At 37.9% G+C, this 21193-nt stretch overlaps 1 protein-coding gene across 2 annotated transcripts in view; it reads left to right on the forward strand.

Moving 5' to 3' along the window:
• LOC136886263 (uncharacterized) overlaps positions 1-21193 on the forward strand; it is a 150133-nt gene that overhangs the window by 89668 nt on the left and 39272 nt on the right. For both annotated transcript variants that reach the window (XR_010861749.2, XM_067158999.2), the window contains exons 3-4: positions 12355-12446; positions 19309-19519. Coding sequence is in view for 1 of the 2 variants with exons in the window: in XM_067158999.2 (XP_067015100.1) it covers positions 12355-12446; positions 19309-19519 (303 nt within the window). In the remaining variant the exon portion in view is untranslated. The remainder of the gene's footprint in view (positions 1-12354; positions 12447-19308; positions 19520-21193) is intronic.

Here is a 21193-nt window from a genome sequence, read left to right on the forward strand (position 1 = left end):
TGAAATTTGAAAAGTAGTATAAAGGCTGGAACGGGGTCGACTCAGTCCCGGGAGGTCAACTGAGTAGAGGTGGGTTCGACTCCCACTTCAGCCATCCTGGAAGTGGTTTTCCATGGTTTTCCACTTTTCCTCCAGGCAAATGCCGGGATGGTACCTAACTTAAGGCCACGGCCGCTTCCTTCCTTGTCTATCCCTTCCAAACTTCCCATCGCACTGCAAGTCTCCTGTTCAGCATAGCAGGTGAGGCCGCTTGGGCGAGGTACCTGATCTTCCTCCCCAGTTGTATCCCCCGACTCAGAGTCTGAAGCTTCAGGACACTGCCCTTGAGGTGGTAGAGGTGGGATCCCTCGCTGAGTCTGAGGGGAAAAACCGACCCCGGAGGGTAAGCAGATAAAGAAGAAGAAGAAATGGCACTGCAATAGACGAAGAGCAAGTTAACACATGAACACACTTGTTTAAGCAAACCTTGGGAGGCTACTGTAAGTAGGAAGGAATGTCAGAAAGAAGGAAATACCGTAGCTATTGTGAAAAGGATCATTATCTGTATACCTGCTTGTATTGCAACACTGAAAGCATTTTTTCTTGAATGGGGAAGGCTTTTAGTGTTGCCAAAGAGTGTACAACATATACTGTAGATTTCATTAAATATTCACTTCGTTCAGAAATCTTAAATAATCGATCACACACGAAAGCAAAGATATATCTTTATATGCACTAATGTTCAAAATATGCACTAACATTCAAAATATGCATTTGCATATGCATTTTTAAATAATCCGGACCCTAGTTATGATTATTGTCTTTCATGTGTTCAATAATCGCAGAAAAGTTTCTGTATCTATTAACATTGTGTTCCTTGTAACGTGTGGTAAAGCCAGTTTGTCCTATATAAGTGGTGGCTTCACATTCTGTGCTTTTCAGCTCGTATACTCCTGAGGCCTATTCCACAAAAGTATGGTCTTGTACATTACAAGTAAATTCTCTAGTAATTAGTACAAATACCAGAGTTCCTGTTCCACAAAAGAATTTTCTGTAGTTGTACTTAACTACTCCATACTTACCAGTGAATTTTTATGGGTGTGTTCCACAAAAGTACTAGTACTTGTAACTTACTAGTGAATTGGGCAGTATTCTCTACCAGTAAAAGGACAATAATATATAAATGTACTAGTGCTATTTAAATATATTTATTTCAGATACATTTTTATAAATATATGGTCTAGCAGTAATGATGGTGATGGTGATGAAAATGAAAACTACTGTTTGTACAGGGAAATAATAAATTTCCAGTTTAACACTATTTGAATACAATGAACATTTTAGGTTAAGCACAATACAAGTGGAAGAACTTGAGCATAGTTTAAACATCCTACTACAGAAATAAATCTCTCTGCTAAACAACAGTTACTAACAACACTACATTGGCTAGGAAATGGTGGCCAGTGCCATGGTATTGCAGATATGCATGGGATGGCAAAATCTTCGGTCTGTAGGTCAACACATTCTGTGATAGCTGCAATAAATGATATAAAATTTCCTCAAATTGTTTGTTGGCCTGAAAATACTGAGCAAACATGTTCCAGGAAGGACATTCCTGGAATCATTAATGAGCAAAATATATCTTACATATGTCCAACATTTCCCCTCAAAAGCTCCATGAGCTTTTCCCAAGTCAAATATTTGTCTTGTTTTTTCAGACTCTCACTGAATGCACCAAAAAGAATATCTTTCCTTCTTTTTATTTCCTTGAAAATGAATAACTTCGTTTCTCTTGACACCATTTTAACAATTCATGCAGAGTTTGCAGTTTGGTAACAATTAAGTTTGGCGACCGAATATCGTTACTAGCGGCATCTGATTCCTAATGACAGATCAAAGTATGTCAGACTATCGTGGAACATATGCGAGGATGGCGGAAGAACAGAATGAGTGATAATAACGGAGTAATTTCCTATCGTGAAAGAAATAAACTGAAAAATTACAGTGTAGCATTAAGAAATTCACAGAAATATGAGAGTTCTTTGAATCTTTGCTGCATAACTTACCTTAAAATACAAAATTACAATAAATGAGGCAAGCATAACCTAATTTAACGAATGGAATACGAAGATAAACAGCTGATTCATGCTATGATGTAGTATGGTTATTGATATGTCATCACTTGTAAAACTTGTAACAATTCACTGGTAATATACAAGAGACTTTCAATCTTTTGTGGAACAGAAATGTACAACTCCATACATTACAAGAACCCACACTAGTAACTTGTAATGTACAAGACCATACTTTTGTGGAATAGGCCCCTGATTGTATTTACAGTGTTATTATTAACAGAATTCGTATTGAAGAGTATTTTGGCATTACCTTCACTTACAACAATAACAATATTCACCAAATCACCAACATTTTAAGATAACAAAATTTCAACATTGCATTCAAAACCAATAATAGTAATCCCAAAATACTCGTATTCTGGCTTCTCCTTTTTATTCTAGCCTCTCAACAACAAAATTAATTTCTTTCAAGGTCCACCTATTCAATACAATGACGTTTTATTGTGATTTAATCACATGTCAAATAGTCAAATGGTAACAGTTTCGGCATCTGTGTGCCATCATCAGCCTTGAGTACAAATTAAAACAAGATATATATTCCTAAAACATCTAAAAGGCATTTTTTCACACATTATAAAATAACATACAATTAAGGTGGTGATACACGAAATACGATAAATTATGATACAATTGGTGTGATATAAAATTCCTAAAATTCCGGCTGTTCGTTACATAATTCAGTCTGTGTGCATCCGGGATAAGTGAACTTTTTACAGTTGTATGCTGTCTATGTGAATGACATTTGTTCCTTTAGATATTAGGTGGTTCCAGGGAAGTTTACTTTGATCATGTAAGATCGTTATGTATTTAGAGATGAATTCCCACTTCAATTTGAACCTGAAGGAGAAAATAGCTAAGTTAGATGTTGGAAGCAATGTATAGAAGTTACTAGAAACGTTAGAATCGTTAAATGATGATTGACTCACCTTGAGCAGCATGTGAACGTGTTGTTACACAGACGGAGCCGGATGAAGTGTGTGAGCAACGGTAAAGGAGGTTAGGGGAAGGCGAGGGGAAGGAAGGGGGCGGAGCACTTGCGGGGGAATGGAACTAAGGCGGGGCGGAAGGATGGGGTAGTGGGGGTAATTGACGGGAGTGTGTATTCCGGATTACTTGGAAAATCGAACTGTGTTTCGATAGTTTGGTATTTTTAAGCCAATCGATTAAAAGATCAAAAAGGATATTGGGTTTCTCGTAAATCGCATTTAAATTATAATTGGGGTTAAAATATTGGTCGCAGTTGATGTAACAACTTTCAATGATATTCATTGTGGGTCCCTTGTTTACTGTTTGAAGAACTTCCATATCTTGTTCAGTGTCGGTAAATTTGTGATTAGTGTCGTGCATATGTACACCCATGGCGGAGAACTTATTGTGTCTCATCGCGTTGACGTGTTCCGAATATCTAATCATAAAGTTGCGTCCTGTTTGACCTATGTAGGAGCTGCTGCATCCATTGCATTTTAGTCTATATATTCCAGATTTGGAGTAGATACTGGGGGTATTGATTGATGCAGAGTTGTGTAAAATTTCGGAAGTTCTATTGTTAGTTTTGAATAAAATTCTTTACGTTGTGTTTTCGGAAAAGGTTGGTGATTTTGTGAACGTCATTATTATAAGTGTAGGTGGTTGAAATATGAGTTTTTTCTTTTTCTTTTATGGGTTTGGTTTTAGGCCGGTACCTATATTTGTTTATTATTTGTTCTATAAATTGCCTGTTGTACCCATTGAACTTAGCAGTTGCCCTTATGGTATTAAGTTCATTATTCAAATCTTTCTTTGCCGTGGGTATGGCGAAGGGTCGATATACCATGCTATTGTATGCTGCACGTTTGTGCATTATGGGATGTATGGAATCTTTGTGTATAGTGTTAGCAGTTTGTGTAGGTTTCCTATATATTTTGTAAGACAGGCCAGATGTATTTCTAATAATAGTTATATCTAGAAAATTGATTGCTTTATTGGTTTCTGACTCTAGTGTGAATTTAATGTATGGGTCAATATTATTCAAGTCTTGAAGAGTGGATTCCGCGTTCTTGATTAATTTATCCATAATGACGAATGTGTCGTCCACATATCTAGCCCACATGAGAATATTTGGAAAGTTGTTATTATTGATTTTTGTATGTTCTAAGTTATCTAAATAAATATTAGCCAAAATTCCTGATGAATGTGATCCCATCGCCATTCCATTCTGTTGATATGTAATTTTGTCAAAAACGAAGAAATTATTGTTGATGACCAGGTTTAGAAGCTGAATGAAATCTTGTATTTCTTGTTTGCTAAGAGAACTATATTTACTTAGATTATTTTCAATGATTTTTGGAAGTTTAGAAATTGGTATGCTCGGGTACATATTTTCTATGTCAAAGGAGTGGAGGGAGTGGTTAGGTTGTAGGTTTAATACCTTTAATTTCTCAATCAGTTCAGTAAAATTTCGGAAGTTCTATTGTTAGTTTTGAATAAAATTCTTACGTTGTGTTTTCGGAAAAGGTTGGTGATTTTGTGGACGTCATTATTATAAGTGAAGGTGGTTGAAATATGAGTTTTTCTTTTTCTTTTATGAGTTTGGTTTTAGGCGGTCAACGCGATGAGACACAATAAGTTCTCCGCCATGGGTGTACATATGCACGACACTAATCACAAATTTACCGACATTGAACAAGATATGGAAGTTCTTCAAACAGTAAACAAGGGACCCACAATGAATATCATTGAAAGTTGTTACATCAACTGCGACCAATATTTTAACCCCAATTATAATTTAAATGAGATTTACGAGAAACCCAATATCCTTTTTGATCTTTTAATCGATTGGCTTAAAAATACCAAACTATCGAAACACAGTTCGATTTTCCAAGTAATCCGGAATACACACTCCCGTCAATTACCCCCACTACCCCATCCTTCCGCCCCGCCTTAGTTCCATTCCCCCGCAAGTGCTCCGCCTCCTTCCTTCCCCTCGCCTTCCCCTAACCTCCTTTACCGTTGCTCACACACTTCGTCCGGCTCCGTCTGTGTAACAACACGTTCACATGCTGCTCAAGGTGAGTCAATCATCATTTAACGATTCTAATGTTTCTAGTAACTTCTATACATTGCTTCCAACATCTAACTTAGCTATTTTCTCCTTCAGGTTCAAATTGAAGTGGGAATTCATCTCTAAATACATCACGATCTTACATGATCAAAGTAAACTTCCCTGGAACCACCTAATATCTAAAGGAACAAATGTCATTCACATAGATAGCATACAACTGTAAAAAATTCACTTATCCCGGATGCACACAGACTGAATTATGTAACGAACAGCCGGAATTTTAAGAATTTTATATCACACCAATTGTATCATAATTTATCGTATTTCACGTATCACCACATTAATTGTATGTTATTTTATAATGTGTTAAAATGTGTTTTAGATGTTTTAGGAATATATATCTTGTTTTAATTTGTACTCAAGGCTGATGATGGCACATAGATGCCGAAACTGGTACCATTTGACTATTTGACATGTGATTAAATCACAATAAAACGTCATTGTATTGAATAGGTGGACCTTGAAAGAAATTAATTTTGTTGTAATCCTACTTCAATACGGAACCAATGAAGTTCATAACTATAAGCCTCTCAACCTAATTAAGAAGACCTGCTTAATTTAGTCAACAACACCAACAACTTCACAGGCTTCCTTATTGACAACAACAATCATCATCGTCGTCCCCTTTTCCAGCTGACACCGGGTTGGGCAAATATGATTTCTCACCACTTTGTCCTGAGTCTCCACCATTCCTTATCCAACACTGTGTTCCAGTCCAGATTCTGTTGTCCTATGCTGTTCTTCAGAGTCCATTCATCGTAATCTTGGTCTCTTCCCTGTCATCTGTCTTTCCAGTGCTTGTCTTGGCAGTCTGCATGACATGTCCAAACCACCTCAATCTGTTCTGTTCCAGTTTGTCATTTAGTTTTTGCACAGTCAGCTCTTTTTGTATGTCTTCATTTTTTATTCTGTCCCTCATTGTATTCTATACCATACTGAGCCGCACCTCATAACCTGCTTCTCTTGTTTTCATATTCTTCAGGTACCGCATTTTATGCAATGTCTTATGTCTGTCTGTCATGGCTGCTTGGCATAATGAATGCCGTGCCCGATGTGTGATTTATCCCTGTTTAGACAGATGGCAGCTCCTGCTATGATGATTGCCAAAGCATTTCTTTCTGTCTTATTTGCACATTGTGTGTTCTTTGACAGTCTGACGTTGAGAAAGAATAATAAGACGGAGACTGTGTTTTGTGATGTGGATTTTGTCTCTTACAGGAGGTATTATAAACGTTTTAAAATCATTATCCTGTACGACTCTAAGAGTTTAGAGTTGGAACTATGACTACTTCTTGAGGTAATGTTCATTCCTATCATTCACAGTTGAAAATGTCTGTTCCTATCATTCTTGGTTTGTAATAGGTAGTAAGCCTGTTTATAAGGAGGTCTCTCCTTTTGTGTGTTATTTCTTTTATTATTTTGTTGCAGACTTATTTTCTGTTACCTCCCTTCCTTTGCATGTCTACTTATGTGTGCTCATTTCGGCTAAGAGCGAAAGGTGGCATCGGCCTGATTGTTCCTGTGCATGGTGGGTTTGCTTGTTGTGCTTGGTTGGAGACCTTTAATTTTTTCTTGATAACCCAGCCATCTACTCAGTGAGCTGCGACGGCGGGTACGGTACAGCGGGATGATGCACGTTTCTCTATTACATTCCGATGCACTGCAGGATGTGACAGTGTTGCCAGCTTCTCATTTTCGACTTGTTTTCCAACAGTACCAGATCCGATTTGGCTATAGAAACTTTTGTCTTGCAATGGGATGAGGAATCGCATGCCGACCTCCAAGTGCGGCATTTTTAGTTCACCCTGTGTTAGCTGAAATATATTTGGACTTTCTAGAACATACAAAAATAGATAAAGATGGAAAATCTAATAACATACACTTTTGGTCCCGATGTGTAGATGATACATTTATTATTTTAGACTAGGGTTCTACCAATGCAGCTGCTACTCTAAAATAACTTAATAGTATCGATGCGGACATCAAATTGACACTAGAATTTGAAGTCAATAATGCCGTTAATTTCTTAGATTTAACTATCACCAGGCTTCCTTTTTCTTTCAAGTATAAAATTTACAGGAAACGTACGCACACTGCGACAACAATTAAACAAGATTTTGTACACCCTCTCAACCATAATGCGCCACCTACAATAGTTTAGTGTACCGTGCTTTTAATGTTCCAATGTCGAAGTCGGACCTTAACAAAGAGTTAGATACTATACATAATATCGCATTTCACAATGGTTACAATAGGATCTTTATAGAACATATAATAGACAAGTTCCAACACTGCCCAAAATCTAATTTAATCAAAGAAACAATAAAGTCTAAAATTTTCTCAACCTTCACCTTTAACTGCAATATTCATAGAGTCACGAACATATTCAAGAAGCAGAACGTTAATTTTTCCTTTAGAACCAACAATAGAAACCTAAATATTTTGCTCAACTCCATTTTAATTACATTTCTTACTCTATCCCTCATTGTCTTCTATAGATTCTGCTGCAATGACTGCAGCAGTACATATATTGGACAAACTGGTAGGTCATATAAAATTAGATACACAGAACATGTGAATGCAATCAAATACAAAAAATTCTCTGCAGTAGGCCGACATGTGAACGACTGCAAACACAAATTCTACAGCATAGATCATGACATAGATATTATTGAAATAATAAATGAGGGCTCTTTACTCGCCTTAACTGAACAATGCTATATTCTATTTGATCAATATTACAATCCAAATCTAAATCTCTCCGATTTATCTGAAAAACTGAAAAACAATATTGAATTACCTAAGAATCAATCAATTTTTCAGATAACACACAATACGCTTGCATATTACCCCTATCACTGCCCACGCCCCCCCCCCGGCCACACTTCCTCCTCTACTGTGCCCTCCCCTCTTCCAACCTAGTATACCCCCCCCTCCCTGCTCTCTCCGGCGGTCTGCTGCCTGTAAGATCAGTCTGCTAGTTCCTCCTCAACCTTACTACCACCAGCTTGTTACTCGAGGTGAATTTTCTATCTATAAATCTTTTTTGCCCCGTTTCTTCATTCATAACGCTAATTTGCGAATTATTTTTCTTGTAGGTTCCGTCTCAGTTTGAGAACATTTCAGATCAGCACCAGTAATAACAAATTTGTTCTGTGAGATCCATTCCTCTGATACGATCACACATCTTAGCACGAAGTTCGAGCCCAGTGCTGTAAACAATTTTGCAGCTTATATTTCTTTGAGGAACTACCTTCTATCAAGAACGTCGGTTGCTTTCATATTAGCCTATTAATACTAAATTGGCTACAATACTCACAAACTTATAATTGAATCAAGCTGTGTAATGAACACAAACAATGCCATTTGTACATACTACTAGTGATTGATAAGTTAAAATTTAATCACAAAGTGTATATTTTAAATAAGTCACTCAGAAATTTTAGCCTGTCAATTTCTTTTTAATTATATGATTGTTAAGATGTAAACCTGAAAATGTAAATGCTCAATGACTATCATGTAACACTTGTAAATAACATTATTCATGGATTTACATGGATATCCATTTTAAGTTGGTAAGTATGTATTAACTATAAGAGTCACATGTTAATGTAATTTCAAATGTCTTTGTAGAAATTCCCTAGGCTGATAATGGCAATCACTTTGCCAAAACCGGTATTATGAGAAATAAATGAATATATGATGATTTAATAATCTCTCATATAATTTAGCATTGAATAGGTGGATCCTAATATCTTGTTTCATTACTTTGTGAATCTCAATTCAATACGGACCTAAAAATGAAATTTTTGACGTTAAATATTGTTTGTTATTATCATTGTTCCTGTTTTATCTTACTTTCATTTCTGGCCTTTCTAGCCGATTTATCTGTGTTTTGGATTTTTACCTCATTTTTACACCTTGCTGCCGCGTGTTTATTTCCTGTTACTCTGACAACCCTTTTCTTTACTCTTTTGTGTTCTATGATTTTTCTTTTCAGCCGGACTTGATTTCGCTGGCTTCTTTGATTTTATTGGGGGTTTAATCTCCGTGAGGATTGTTATATAAAAAGGTGAGAGTATAGATTCTGATGATGTACCTCGGGAGGATTATTTTACTTATTTCGAGAAAGAAATTATTTGGGATCTGATCTTAAGCGCTGTGCTCACTGTGTGGTGAGAGAAGTATTATATTTCCAAACAGATTCCTCTACCGTGTTTTCTAGAAGTATACTAAAGAAATATGAGATTGTGTAACACTTCCTTTCAATTGACCATTGTTGTACTTCATGTATGTGAGTAATTGACTTCCCATATCCCTATTTATTTATTCATTTATGAGAGTCTTGAACTGATTTCTTGTTTGCTTATATTAAAAAATGTTTAATTTAAATTAATCCTAGATCTGCATCATTTTATTATTATTTTTGGGACGTACCCCTTTCGCTCTGGTTATAAGTCTAAGAGGACTGGATTCAGCTCCTGGCAAATTTTTTTAGCCAGTTTCGACCGATCCAGTGAAAATAGTTAGTAGTAAATAAGTTGGTTTAATACTTCTCAGGAATTTCAATTCAACTGCCTGTACTCATATCTCTGAGTCATTGTCCAGGTTTCTGCTGCATATGTCATTGTAGCTAAGTAATGTTCCTTATATATTACTTTTTGAGCCTTCATTGGTACATTTTTATTCCATATTAATCTCTGTACCTTGTGGTGAAAGGCGCTCCCTAGTTGTATCCTTCTACTAATTTTCCTATCCAGTCTTCTATTTTCTGTCAGTTCACTTCCCAAGTATTTGAAGCGTTCTACTATTTCCAGTTCCTTGTCTCCAATTTTGGTAGTTCCTTTCCAGTTCCATTGTCTTGCTCTTCTCCATGGTGACCCCCAGTCCCCATTGTTCTATCCTTCTATTCAATACATTCCGCTGTTTTACCTCATCATCCCCCCAGATCAAATCATCTGCAAACATCATTACATTCCTTCTTTCCCCTTTATAATCTTCTCTTGCTGCCTTTATGATGAACAGTAAAAGTGACACTCCCTTGTTTTAGCCCATTGTCAATTCCAAACCATTCTGTTCTACACACTGTTGTCTTCATACAGCTGTAAGATATCATTGTTATTTGTTCCCTGACAGAGGCTCTGCATTAGGCTTTCTATATTTCCAGCACTTTGGGTTCTACTGTTTACCTTCCACTTCTGATTCCAAATTGTTCCTCTTGTAACTTTCCACTAGTTCTCTAATTCTTCTTTCCAGTATCCTTTGCATTATCTTGGCAACATGGGAGATGATGGCAATTCCTCTTATATCTTCTTACCCCCTTTCTTGCATGTTGATATTATAATCCCCTTTTCCCAATCCTTCAGCACTTTTTTTGGCACTTTTTCTCACCATACACACTTGGGTATTCACAGTTTTCTTAAATTGGCAACAAGAATAAACACATATGTGGTATCTTCCAGTACCCATTAGACTGTTAATTTCTTTTCTATCCACATCAATCTTTCAACAAGTGGTGCCACTCTCAAACATTGCATCAAGTCAAAAGAGAATATTTGAAAGACTTTAAGTGACTCACATTTATCCATGCATCATTTTAATTATTGTCATACATATGTAGAAAATATAATGTGCCAATTTTAATGGCAACATTTTATAAATACTCATAAATATAATTGTATATTTTTGAAGTTGTTCCTTTCATGCAAAATACCATTAATTACCGGTACTCACTTTATTAATTTTGCTGCTATTTTTGAATTTTGTTTAATTCATTGTACTGCTATGTTACTTCTTAACGATGTATATACAAAGGCGGATCAAATATAAACAGGAATTTGAATGTACTGCTGCTGTTAGTAATAATTCTTTGCCAGGATGTTGGTGGGGGTGTCTGGAGAAGGGGTTTGCACGCGCGAACAGCAGTGGTGAGCTGGGGTGCTTCAGTACACCATGAATGAGCAAGAGATGCACATGCCTGTTGTGGAACACATCATTATCAAATTTCATGCAATAGAGGGCACCAAACGTTCCAAAATTTTGAGATGGCTCCGCACACAGTTTGGGGAAGAAACACTTTCTCAGACTCGAGTGTATGAGTGGGCTAAAAAATATATGGTAGGAAGAGAAGCTGTGGAAGATGAACCTCATTAAAGGAGTCCACGGACAAGCATCACTGCAGGCAACATTGTTGTCATTTGTGATGTTTTTGGTGAAGTTTGGTGAATACAAATTTCACAAATTGTTTTAGCTGTAGGAATAAGTTACGGAAGTGTTCAAACCATCATCCGAGATGAATTCCATTTCAGAAAATTGTGTGCCAGGTTGGTTCCTCATCTCCTCAATGAGGAACAAAAAACTTTACACCAGGAAGTTCGTCAGAGACTCCTGCATCACTACGAGGAGGAAGGAGAGAATTTCTTCTATCGTATTGTGACTTGTGATGAAACTTGGGTGCAGCATGACACCTCAGAGTCAAAGCAAGCAAGCATAGAGTAGCAGCGAAGAGACGAATCAGGTCCAGTCAAGGCCAAAACATGCCCCTCTGCTGGAAAGGTGCTTGGAACTATTTTCTGGGACTCTGCGGGCGTTTTGCTAATAGAGCTTCTTCACGAACAAAGGACAATTAGTGCAGCCTATTACTGTCACCTTTTGGATGAAGCAAAAGCAGCATATCGCAACAAGCAACGCTGGCAACCGACCCGAAACTTCATTCTTCCCCATGCAAATGCAGTGCCGCATATCGCCGATTTAATACGGGAAAAACTGGAGGAAATTCACTGGACACCTGTCCAGCTTTATTGCCCTGCTACTACCATTTGTTTGGACCACTCATACAAGACCTAGGAAGACAGCGGTTCAGTGGTGATCCAAGTGTAGAAGAGTTTGTGCACAATTGGCTCTGCAAACTTCTCTCTTCTTTCTATCAGGATGGCATCAAAAACTTACCAATCCAATGGAGAAAAAGTGTATTGAAAGTAGGTCACTATATAGAAAAGTGATCCCTATATGTGTATATCTTTTGGTTGATGCAAACATTTTTTAAAAAAAATATTCCAGTTTATATTTGATCCACCCTCATATATGTAAATTACCTAATTGAATTTAATATTGTTTCTTTCTTTATCTTTATTATTACAGCTTCTTTGAAGAGATGGGGTGAGAAAAATGTTCGTGGTGTTTGGTTTCAAGTGGCACTAGAACATGCTGACTGGGTTCCTGTTCTTGCTAAGGTTTATATCTTTCTTCCTTTAAATCATATATAGGAAGGCAATTTAATTTATAACTGAGTGATATTTTCATACATATTACGTAAGAGGTACAGTAAGTGATAAAAACAATATTCACTTGCTTTAATTGAAAAGATTTGTAATTTTGAGTTCCTATAGTAATGTTTATGAATCATGGACAATTGTTCATTGGTCTGGTAAATAGTCTTGAGAATCTGTATGCCAACTATTGAGTTACCGTAGGATGGGAGTGTACATTTGGGATGTATTCTGAGTTGTGCTTGGGTGGACAGGACACTGAAATCTTCCAGTGGTCCCTAAAACATCAGAATGAAAAGGTTTCACTGGGACTCTATTTCATAGAAATTTACTGAACATACAATGATGTTCACAGTGATTTTACTAAGCCTCAGACCTATGGGAGTGACAGTTTCACTTCTATTTCACAGGCCAAGGACTCCTTGAAAACAACTCGGCAAACAGAATGAGATTCAGTTGGGTGCTATTGATATCAGTGGAATTTGTAGATAAAGAAACAAAGAAAGAAAGAAAGATAGAAAGAAAGCACTGTTGGCTAAGTCAGCAAACAGAATTACCTTGTTGTACAGTGTATGCCCGATAACTTGCATGTGGATAATTCATTTCACGGTTAATTTGCAGGTCTTGAAAAATATTTTTTTAAAGTAATAATTTTACAGTAATTAATTAGCATACATAGTAAAATAATCTCTCCATTGTTTAAAGGAATTTTAATGCAATATGATGCATGGAGATGTAATAAGAAAAGACCAATCTTAGTTGCTCTTCTACCAGAATGCTGCAAACTTTGAAACATATGGGCATGTTGGGCATGTAGCTCCAGGTGGTATGGCACAAGTTTCCTTTATCTACAAAGGTGAGGCTGTACAGGAGGAATGCACTTCATCCTGAACCTGCACTCCCTTTCTCAATTGCTATGCTTCAAGGTCACTGACCTGAGGTTTAACTGAATTGTGAAGGATGGGTGCGCCAGAGACCTGCGGACAGTGCTAACACTATTGTTGAAAGGTTTGTTAAGAAGGAAACTATACTTTCCATTGTCACCTTAGTTAATATAACTCGAAAGCTTTTCAGTCTGTCAAATACATTAGTTTGAAACATAATATGTAACACTATAACATACCTGTAAAACACACAGTACCGGGCGAGTTGGCCGTGCGTGTAGAGGTGCGTGGCTGTGAGCTTGCATCCGGGAGATAGTGGGTTCGAATCCCACTGTCCGCAGCCCTGAAGATGGTTTTCTGTGGTTTCCCATTTTCACACCAGGCAAATGCTGGGGCTGTACCTTGATTAAGGCCACGGCCGCTTCCTTCCAACTCCTAGGCCTATCCTATCCCATCGTCGCCGTAAGACCTATCTGTGTCGGTGCAACTTAAAGCCCCTAGCAAAAAAAAAAAAAAAAAAAAAAAAAAAAACAAACCAATCCACACAGTATTAAACAAAGAATGACATGTTTCGTTCTTCAAGAGCATCCTCACATTCTATCAAATCACTTTAAATCATGTGCATATATGTACAATATTGATAGCAACAACACAGCAATGATAATACTAAGGGAACACTAGAGGTAAAGCACCTGAAGGCCAAGTGCAGTGTGTCATTGACCTGACCAGGGTGGGGGTTGTGACGTAACAGAGGGCCAGCGGACTGGCAGTATCAATTTTGGCCAGCGACGGTCTACGTAAATAACTCTTCATGATTTGAGTTTTCTTTGGCGCCAGTATTCCTTCATTCTCTAGCTTACAGCTTCTTTCTTTTTAGTTGTCCAATGTTGTTTCTTGGTCACTGTTTCTGGCTCTAGGAACCCCTCACATGTACCTTGTTTCTGAAAGTGGTTCTGTTGTGGATGTCTTGATCCATGATGTTCATTTCTTGCAGATAATGTACTTTTATTCCTTGTTTAATAGTGTGTTTTTTTACAGGTATGTTATAATGTAATATTTACCTTGAACTTGTGTGTGCGACAGACTGAAAGGCTTTCAAGTTACATCCATCATTCACTAGTCTTCCATCATCATTAGCTTTCCCTGCCAATGTAGCCATGCAGGTTACCGCCTAAAGAATACCCTTTTCTCTTAAAGTACGAGGACGGTTTGAAAAGTTCTCGGAATCACCGCTAGATGTCAGTGCTAGAGCAACGAGTTTCCCGTGCAATAATCACACATCCTTTGTGAGTGAATACGTGGTGCACTGCTAGAGCACTGACGACTCTTTGTTGTTGTTCCCGTGTAGTGATTTGTGACAGTGGAAAAAACTGAGATTCGAGCAGTGATTAAATACTTTGTAAAGAAAGGTATGAAAGCAAAGGAAATTTTTGCTGACTTTCAGAACACACTGGGGGACTCTGCTCCTTCATTTTCAACTGTTGCCAAGTGGACCAGCGAGTTGAAATTTGGTCGGGAGAGTTTGGATGATGATCCGCGTAGTGGACGGTCAAAAAGTGTTATGACCCCAGAATTTATCGTAAAAGTGCATAAAATGGTCATGGAGGATCGTTGACTGAAAGTGCGGGAGATTGCTGAAGCTGTAGGGATGTCTCCTGAATGGGTATATTATATTTTAACTGAAGAATTGGGTATGAAAAAATTATCTGCAAGATGGGTGCCGCGGCTCTTGACATTGGACAATAAACGCACCAGATTGAAAATGTCCGAACAAAGTCTGGCCCGTTTTCAGTGCAACCAACAAGATTTTTGCACCGGTTTGTGACTACAGATGAAACTTGGGTCCACTACTATACCCCAGAGGCAAAACAGCAGTCAAAGCAGTGGAAACATGCTGATTCACCACCACCAAAGAAAGCAAAGGCAGTGCGTTCGGCCGGAAAGGTCATGGCCTCAGTTTTCTGGGATGCAAAAGGCATTCTGCTGATAGATTATTTTCCTACTGGCCAAACAATTATGGGGCAATACTATGCAAACCTCCTAGACCAACTACAGGAAAAGATATGCGAAACAAGGCCTGGTTTGGCAAGGAAAAAGGTCATCTTTCATCAGGACAACGCTCCGCCGCACACAAGTGTTATTGCCGTGGAAAAACTTCATGAACTGGGGTACGAATTGGTGCCACATCCACCTTATTCACCTGATTTGGCACCATCAGATTTTCCTCTATTCCCCAAGCTGAAAATTTTCCTCAGTGGATGGAGATTTTCTACAAGGGAAGAACTGACAGCTGAATTGGAGAGGTATTTTGCAGGCCTGGAGGAATCTCATTTTCGAGATGGGATCAAGGCATTGGAACATCACTGGACTAAATGCATCAGTCTACAGGGAGACTATGTTGAAAAATAAAAGCAGTTCCACCGAGGTAAGATACTTAATTCTAGTACATTCCAAGAACTTTTCAAAGCACCTACGTAGTTCACCAGTTTTGTGCTCCAACTCCAGAATGCATCCTTCACCTCCGCTTCACATCCTGTTTATGGGACATAAGCACAAACTATGTTGAATGTTTTCCCAATTTCCAATTTTTTTTTTTTTTTTTTTTTTTTTTGCTAGTTGCTTTACGTTGCACCAACACAGATAGGTCTTATGGCGACATGGCGACGATGGGACAAGGAAGGGCTACGAGTGGGAAGGAAGAGGCCGTGGCCTTAATTAAGGTACAGCCCCAGCATTTGCCTGGTGTGAAAATGGGAAACCATGGAAAACCATTTTCAGGGCTGCCAACAGTAGGGTTCGAACCTACTATCTCCCGAATACTGGATACTGGCCACACTTAAGCGACTGCAGCTATCGAGCTTGGTAAATTTCCAGTTTAATGCTGCTTACCTATCATATCTGTGGTTGACAGTAATAATATTTGCCCACGACCTACTATGCTGGCGTAGCAGGGGGAGAGGTGATACTCCCACGTGGCGTGTCGCAGGTGGCGGATAGGGGGTCCTAACCGGCTTGCCGGTGGACGTGAGCGAAATAAAATAGCTCTCACGGATCAAACATACAACCCCCAGTGGGTGGGGGATGCAGACGAATACATCCACGGTATCCCCTGCCTGTTGTAAGAGGTGACTAAAAGGGGCAACCAAGGGATGATTGGTTTAGGACCATGAGACTACTTGTAATTAGTACCGTTATGCAGGGAATGCCATGGATCACCATTACTTGCAAGTAGTACCACTATGTTAGGTACACAATAGGTTTGTGATTAGTAGCAACAGTGTGTGAATCAGGATGGGTTTTACAGTACCCATGATTAGTACCACTACATGCGGAACACCACGGGCTTATGTTGCCTGTAATTAGTACCACTATGTGAGAAACATCACGGGTCTGGGCGTTGCCTGTGATTAGTACCACTATATGAGCGACACAGTGGACCTGCGTTGTCTATGATTAGTACCCACTATGTGTTCGACTCGTTGGCTGAATGGTCAGCGTACTGGCCTTCGGTTCAGAGGGTCCCGGGTTCGATTCCCGGCCGGGTCGGGGATTTTAACCATCATTGGTTAATTCTAATGGCCTGGGGGCTGGGTGTTTGTGCTGTCCCCAACATCCCTGCAACTCACACACCACATATAATACTATCCTCCACCACAATAACACGCAGTTACCTACACATGGCAGATGCCGCTAACCCTCATCGGAGGGTCTGCCTTACAAGGGCTGCACTCGGCTAGAAATAGCCACACGAAATTAATTACCCACTATGTGAGGAACACCACGGGATAGTAAGAGTCCTTGTGATTAGTACACCTGTGTGAGGAACTCCATAGGTTTGCGTTGCCTGTAAGTGGCGCCGCAATGTGAGAAATGCCATAGGTCTACCTACGTTACATGTGCGTATTACATTAGCTGTGAGTAGTATCATAATGTATGGAATACCAAGAATCTACACTACTTTTGATTATTCCTGCAACATGACAAATTCCATGGTTCTACTTTACTAGTGATAAGTACCATTATGAGGGGCTGATGACCTGGATTTTAGACCCCTTTAGACAACAAACATCATAGATTCAGGATTGTGTTTTAGAAGCTGCCCCTTGGTCAGTAATAATATCGCTTTACGATAGTTTTTGGGAATGTGGGGCGTTTTGGGTCGGGTCCACTGATTGTTTTAAATTCATATTCATCCATTCATTCTTCATTATCACATTTTGAATTCTGGTCAGTGGATGATTTTGAAATTTTAAATTATCATTACATTTCGTCTCATTTCGTACCATTAGGGGCCGATGACCTAGATGTTAGGCCTCTTTAAACAGTAAGCATCATCAGTAATATTTGATTTCAGATCTCTGTTTAATGCAATTCTTACCCCATTTCTGTTTCTTCTGCCAGTACCACTGTAAAACAGTTTATACCCTTCACCCAGTTCTCTGGTCTTGTTTGCTTTCCATTGAGTTTCCTGTAGGCATAGGATGTGGATCTTCCATCTCTCCATCATGTCTACCACCTCTCGTCCTCTTCCAGTCATTGACCCAAGATTGAGTTTCTACCCTTACCTGGATTGACTTCTTCATCTGAGCCACCTGACTCAGTAGCCCTTACCAATTTTTCACAAGATGCAGGCAGTATCCTTGAGCATCATTTCTGGATAATGCCTTAGCATTTTCCAAGGCCAATCTAAACAACTCTTCACACTGTTTTGGCAATTTTTTTGTACTAACTTGTTTTTCAGTCTGTCAAAACACAAAATGAAACACTACATACACTTTTAATATAATTGTAAAAAAATGAGAATTCTGAGTTGTTAACTAAGTCAGTACATTTTGTTTTTTGACTGACTGAAAAACTTACAAGTCATTAACTAAGTTGACGCTGGAAAAGTAGGATTTCCTTCTTAATTTTTTAAAATGCCTGGATGCCTTTCCTGACACCACCCTCCTCCTTTATCTGGACATGGAACCAGCAATGGGCTGCTCGATTGGTTGCCTAGATGACAAATATAATCACTGAAGCCTACAGCAACTGACAATCACCAAAAAATCTCTCTCAAAAGAAGGTACAGTTCTCACCTTTTAAGAATTTTGCTCATACCGAGTTGTAAAAACATACAAATTCATTATTGGAAAATAATAATATTTATCATGTGCTGAAGAAATATACTGTACATGAAAATGTCTATAAATGCTTATTTGTCTCTTTTTAACAAGTCACATAGCGTTCCATTTGAAACATCTAGAGAGTGCTTACTAATTTTTGAAATTACGCTTCACACCCTGCTGGCCAGTTCTTGAAAGCTGGATTACGTTGTTACTATTTGAAGGGATGATTGGGTGATGTTGGCCTGTAGTCCCTTTTCTCTTGAAAATTGCATATTTTAGGTTATGGAATTTCATTTATAATGTTCATTTATAATTTATTTGAAAATTTTATGTTTATAAATATTGATTTCTTTAGCAAGTTATAGCTATATTTCCACATTCAAACCAAAAATGAAAGATGAGTACCGGTAGTACTCTACTAATTTTGAAGGGACTGAAATTAAAATTTTCATTTAAGAATTGTACTTAATTTAATAACAAGTACCAGTTTCCAAAAGTTTTAATGCATTTTTGCCTATTTTGAAACTTCCTAATGCCTAATTTTATGAGCAATCTTACACAATTTTAATTCTTATTGCAGTTCAGTTTTTGTGTTAAGTAGGATCAAAATTATGCAAAAACACACTCAACTCTAAACAGTTTGATGGTGTTGTTGTTGTTGTCTGTATTTTTATTATTTTTGCCGAGGCTTTTAGGAACAGCCTCTCATGAAAAGATTTTATTCATCAAAGAGATTAAGGAAGAGAAAAGGTTTTTATGACAGGTGTTATTGTTTCTTTAAATTATTATTTAATTCTTACAATATCTGGAATCTTGCATTTTTTAAATTTCCAGAATGGGTTTGTTTTTCATCACACAAGAAATCAGTTTGTCACGATGTACAAGTGGCTTCCTAAGACAGAAACCTGTAATATCCCTCCATTTGCTCACACCATGGTTGGTGTAGGTGCTGTGGTTGTGAATTCTGCTGATGAGATTTTGGTGGTACAAGAACGGTTCTTTAATGTTCCTCATTGGAAGCTACCAGGGGGGTATGTAGAACCAGGTAAGTAATTGAATGCTGTGTCATGCTTTATCTTCCAAATCTTTCACTCCTCCAACCCACGCGACTCTCCTGGCCAGAAGAGGAGGAGTGTGATTGTAACTACTCTAATCACATTTAATATGCATAAAATAAAATACTTGATTATCGCGCTATGTGGTCTCACTTTGTACTTACCTTCAGGTTTCCACATACAGTAACCAGAAATACTAACACTTTGATTTATGATGGGCGCGATTTACAAATAAATGTAACAGTAGTAGAATGAGAATCTTGAATATCTCTAGGATGTGGGGTAATAAGCTTACTTTGACAGCATAATATATAGGTTCTGGGAAAAGGTTATTGACGTTTCGTTTCCCAACTAAAATTTGAGGTTACTTGATAAAACAATTAACTGTACTTGATACTAAACAAAATATATTCTTTAACTTTTGTATTGAAATATGAGATTTGGTGCGATAATACAGTTACTGTGTAATATAAAACTCTGAAGTTAAAATGGAATGACGGTTAAGGCATTAAGTTTCAATACTCCTGACCGGACATTAGAAATCTCTACAAGAAATTTATACTGCAATAATTCATTTAACTGTATCTTGAACACTTTAAGTGTTATTATGACATATTCCTTGGAAGTGGCATCAGCTGTAGGTATCTCAGACCTAATTTGGTGACTTATCCCTTTAGTTTCATAAATGAGAGATAGCATGACTTGAAAATATAATCATACTGCAGAATAAATTTTACACGTAATTCACTAAACTGTTAGTCTGCATTACGAAGACTCAATCTCCGGCTGTCATCGAACCGACAAGGAGTTGACCGAGCATATGCACGAAACACACTCTGAACATTTAATCCTTCTGCTCATGGAAAACTCCGTATCCAGATAATTGCTTCTTCTCTGTCTAACTGACTGGCCGACTAAGGCCTAACTATGCATATGACTGGTCACTACCATCTCAGTAGAACTCCTTATGGCAAGGCTCTGTATCCAACTGACTCGCTGCTATAGGATACAGGCTCCTTATATAGACACTTGGTATTACACCCACGTCATGGTTAAAACAGTCCATGACATCACTCAAACCATGTGTCGATGTATTGCACCTGATATATAAAATAACCACAGGTTGTGTTAGCTCCCTGACTCACCTCTGGTTCTAAATGAAAACAGTGACAGAGCAATGACTCAACACAAAATGTGACATTATTAAATGTTGTTTCACAAAATAAATACATATGTGTATATATAAAATAACTTGTCCTGACTGACTGACTGATTCATCATCGCCGAGCCAAAACTACTGGACATAAAGAAATCAAATATTGGGGATACATTCATATTAACATGTAGGTGCTCGCTAAGTGAGGATTTTTGGATATTCCGTCGCTAAGGGGGTGAAAAGGGGGGTGAATTTTAAAAATGAGGTTATCTTTATCTCAAAAATTTAAAAGTTTACAGATATAAAAATTAGTATTTGGAATCTCCTTTAAAAATAAACACGTATTTTTTGTTTTTGGAAAATCCCATTAAAGGGGGGTGAAAATAGGGGGAAAATGGGTTGAACACCTTTTATGAGGGGACTTATATCTTAAAAACTGAAGATGTTACAGACATAAAAATTGAAATTTGGAATCTCCTTTGAAAATAAAGAAACACGTATTTTTGTG

Source organism: Anabrus simplex, chromosome 1 (genome assembly GCF_040414725.1).
Source record: "Anabrus simplex isolate iqAnaSimp1 chromosome 1, ASM4041472v1, whole genome shotgun sequence".
NCBI classification, from domain to species: Eukaryota; Metazoa; Arthropoda; class Insecta; order Orthoptera; family Tettigoniidae; genus Anabrus; species Anabrus simplex.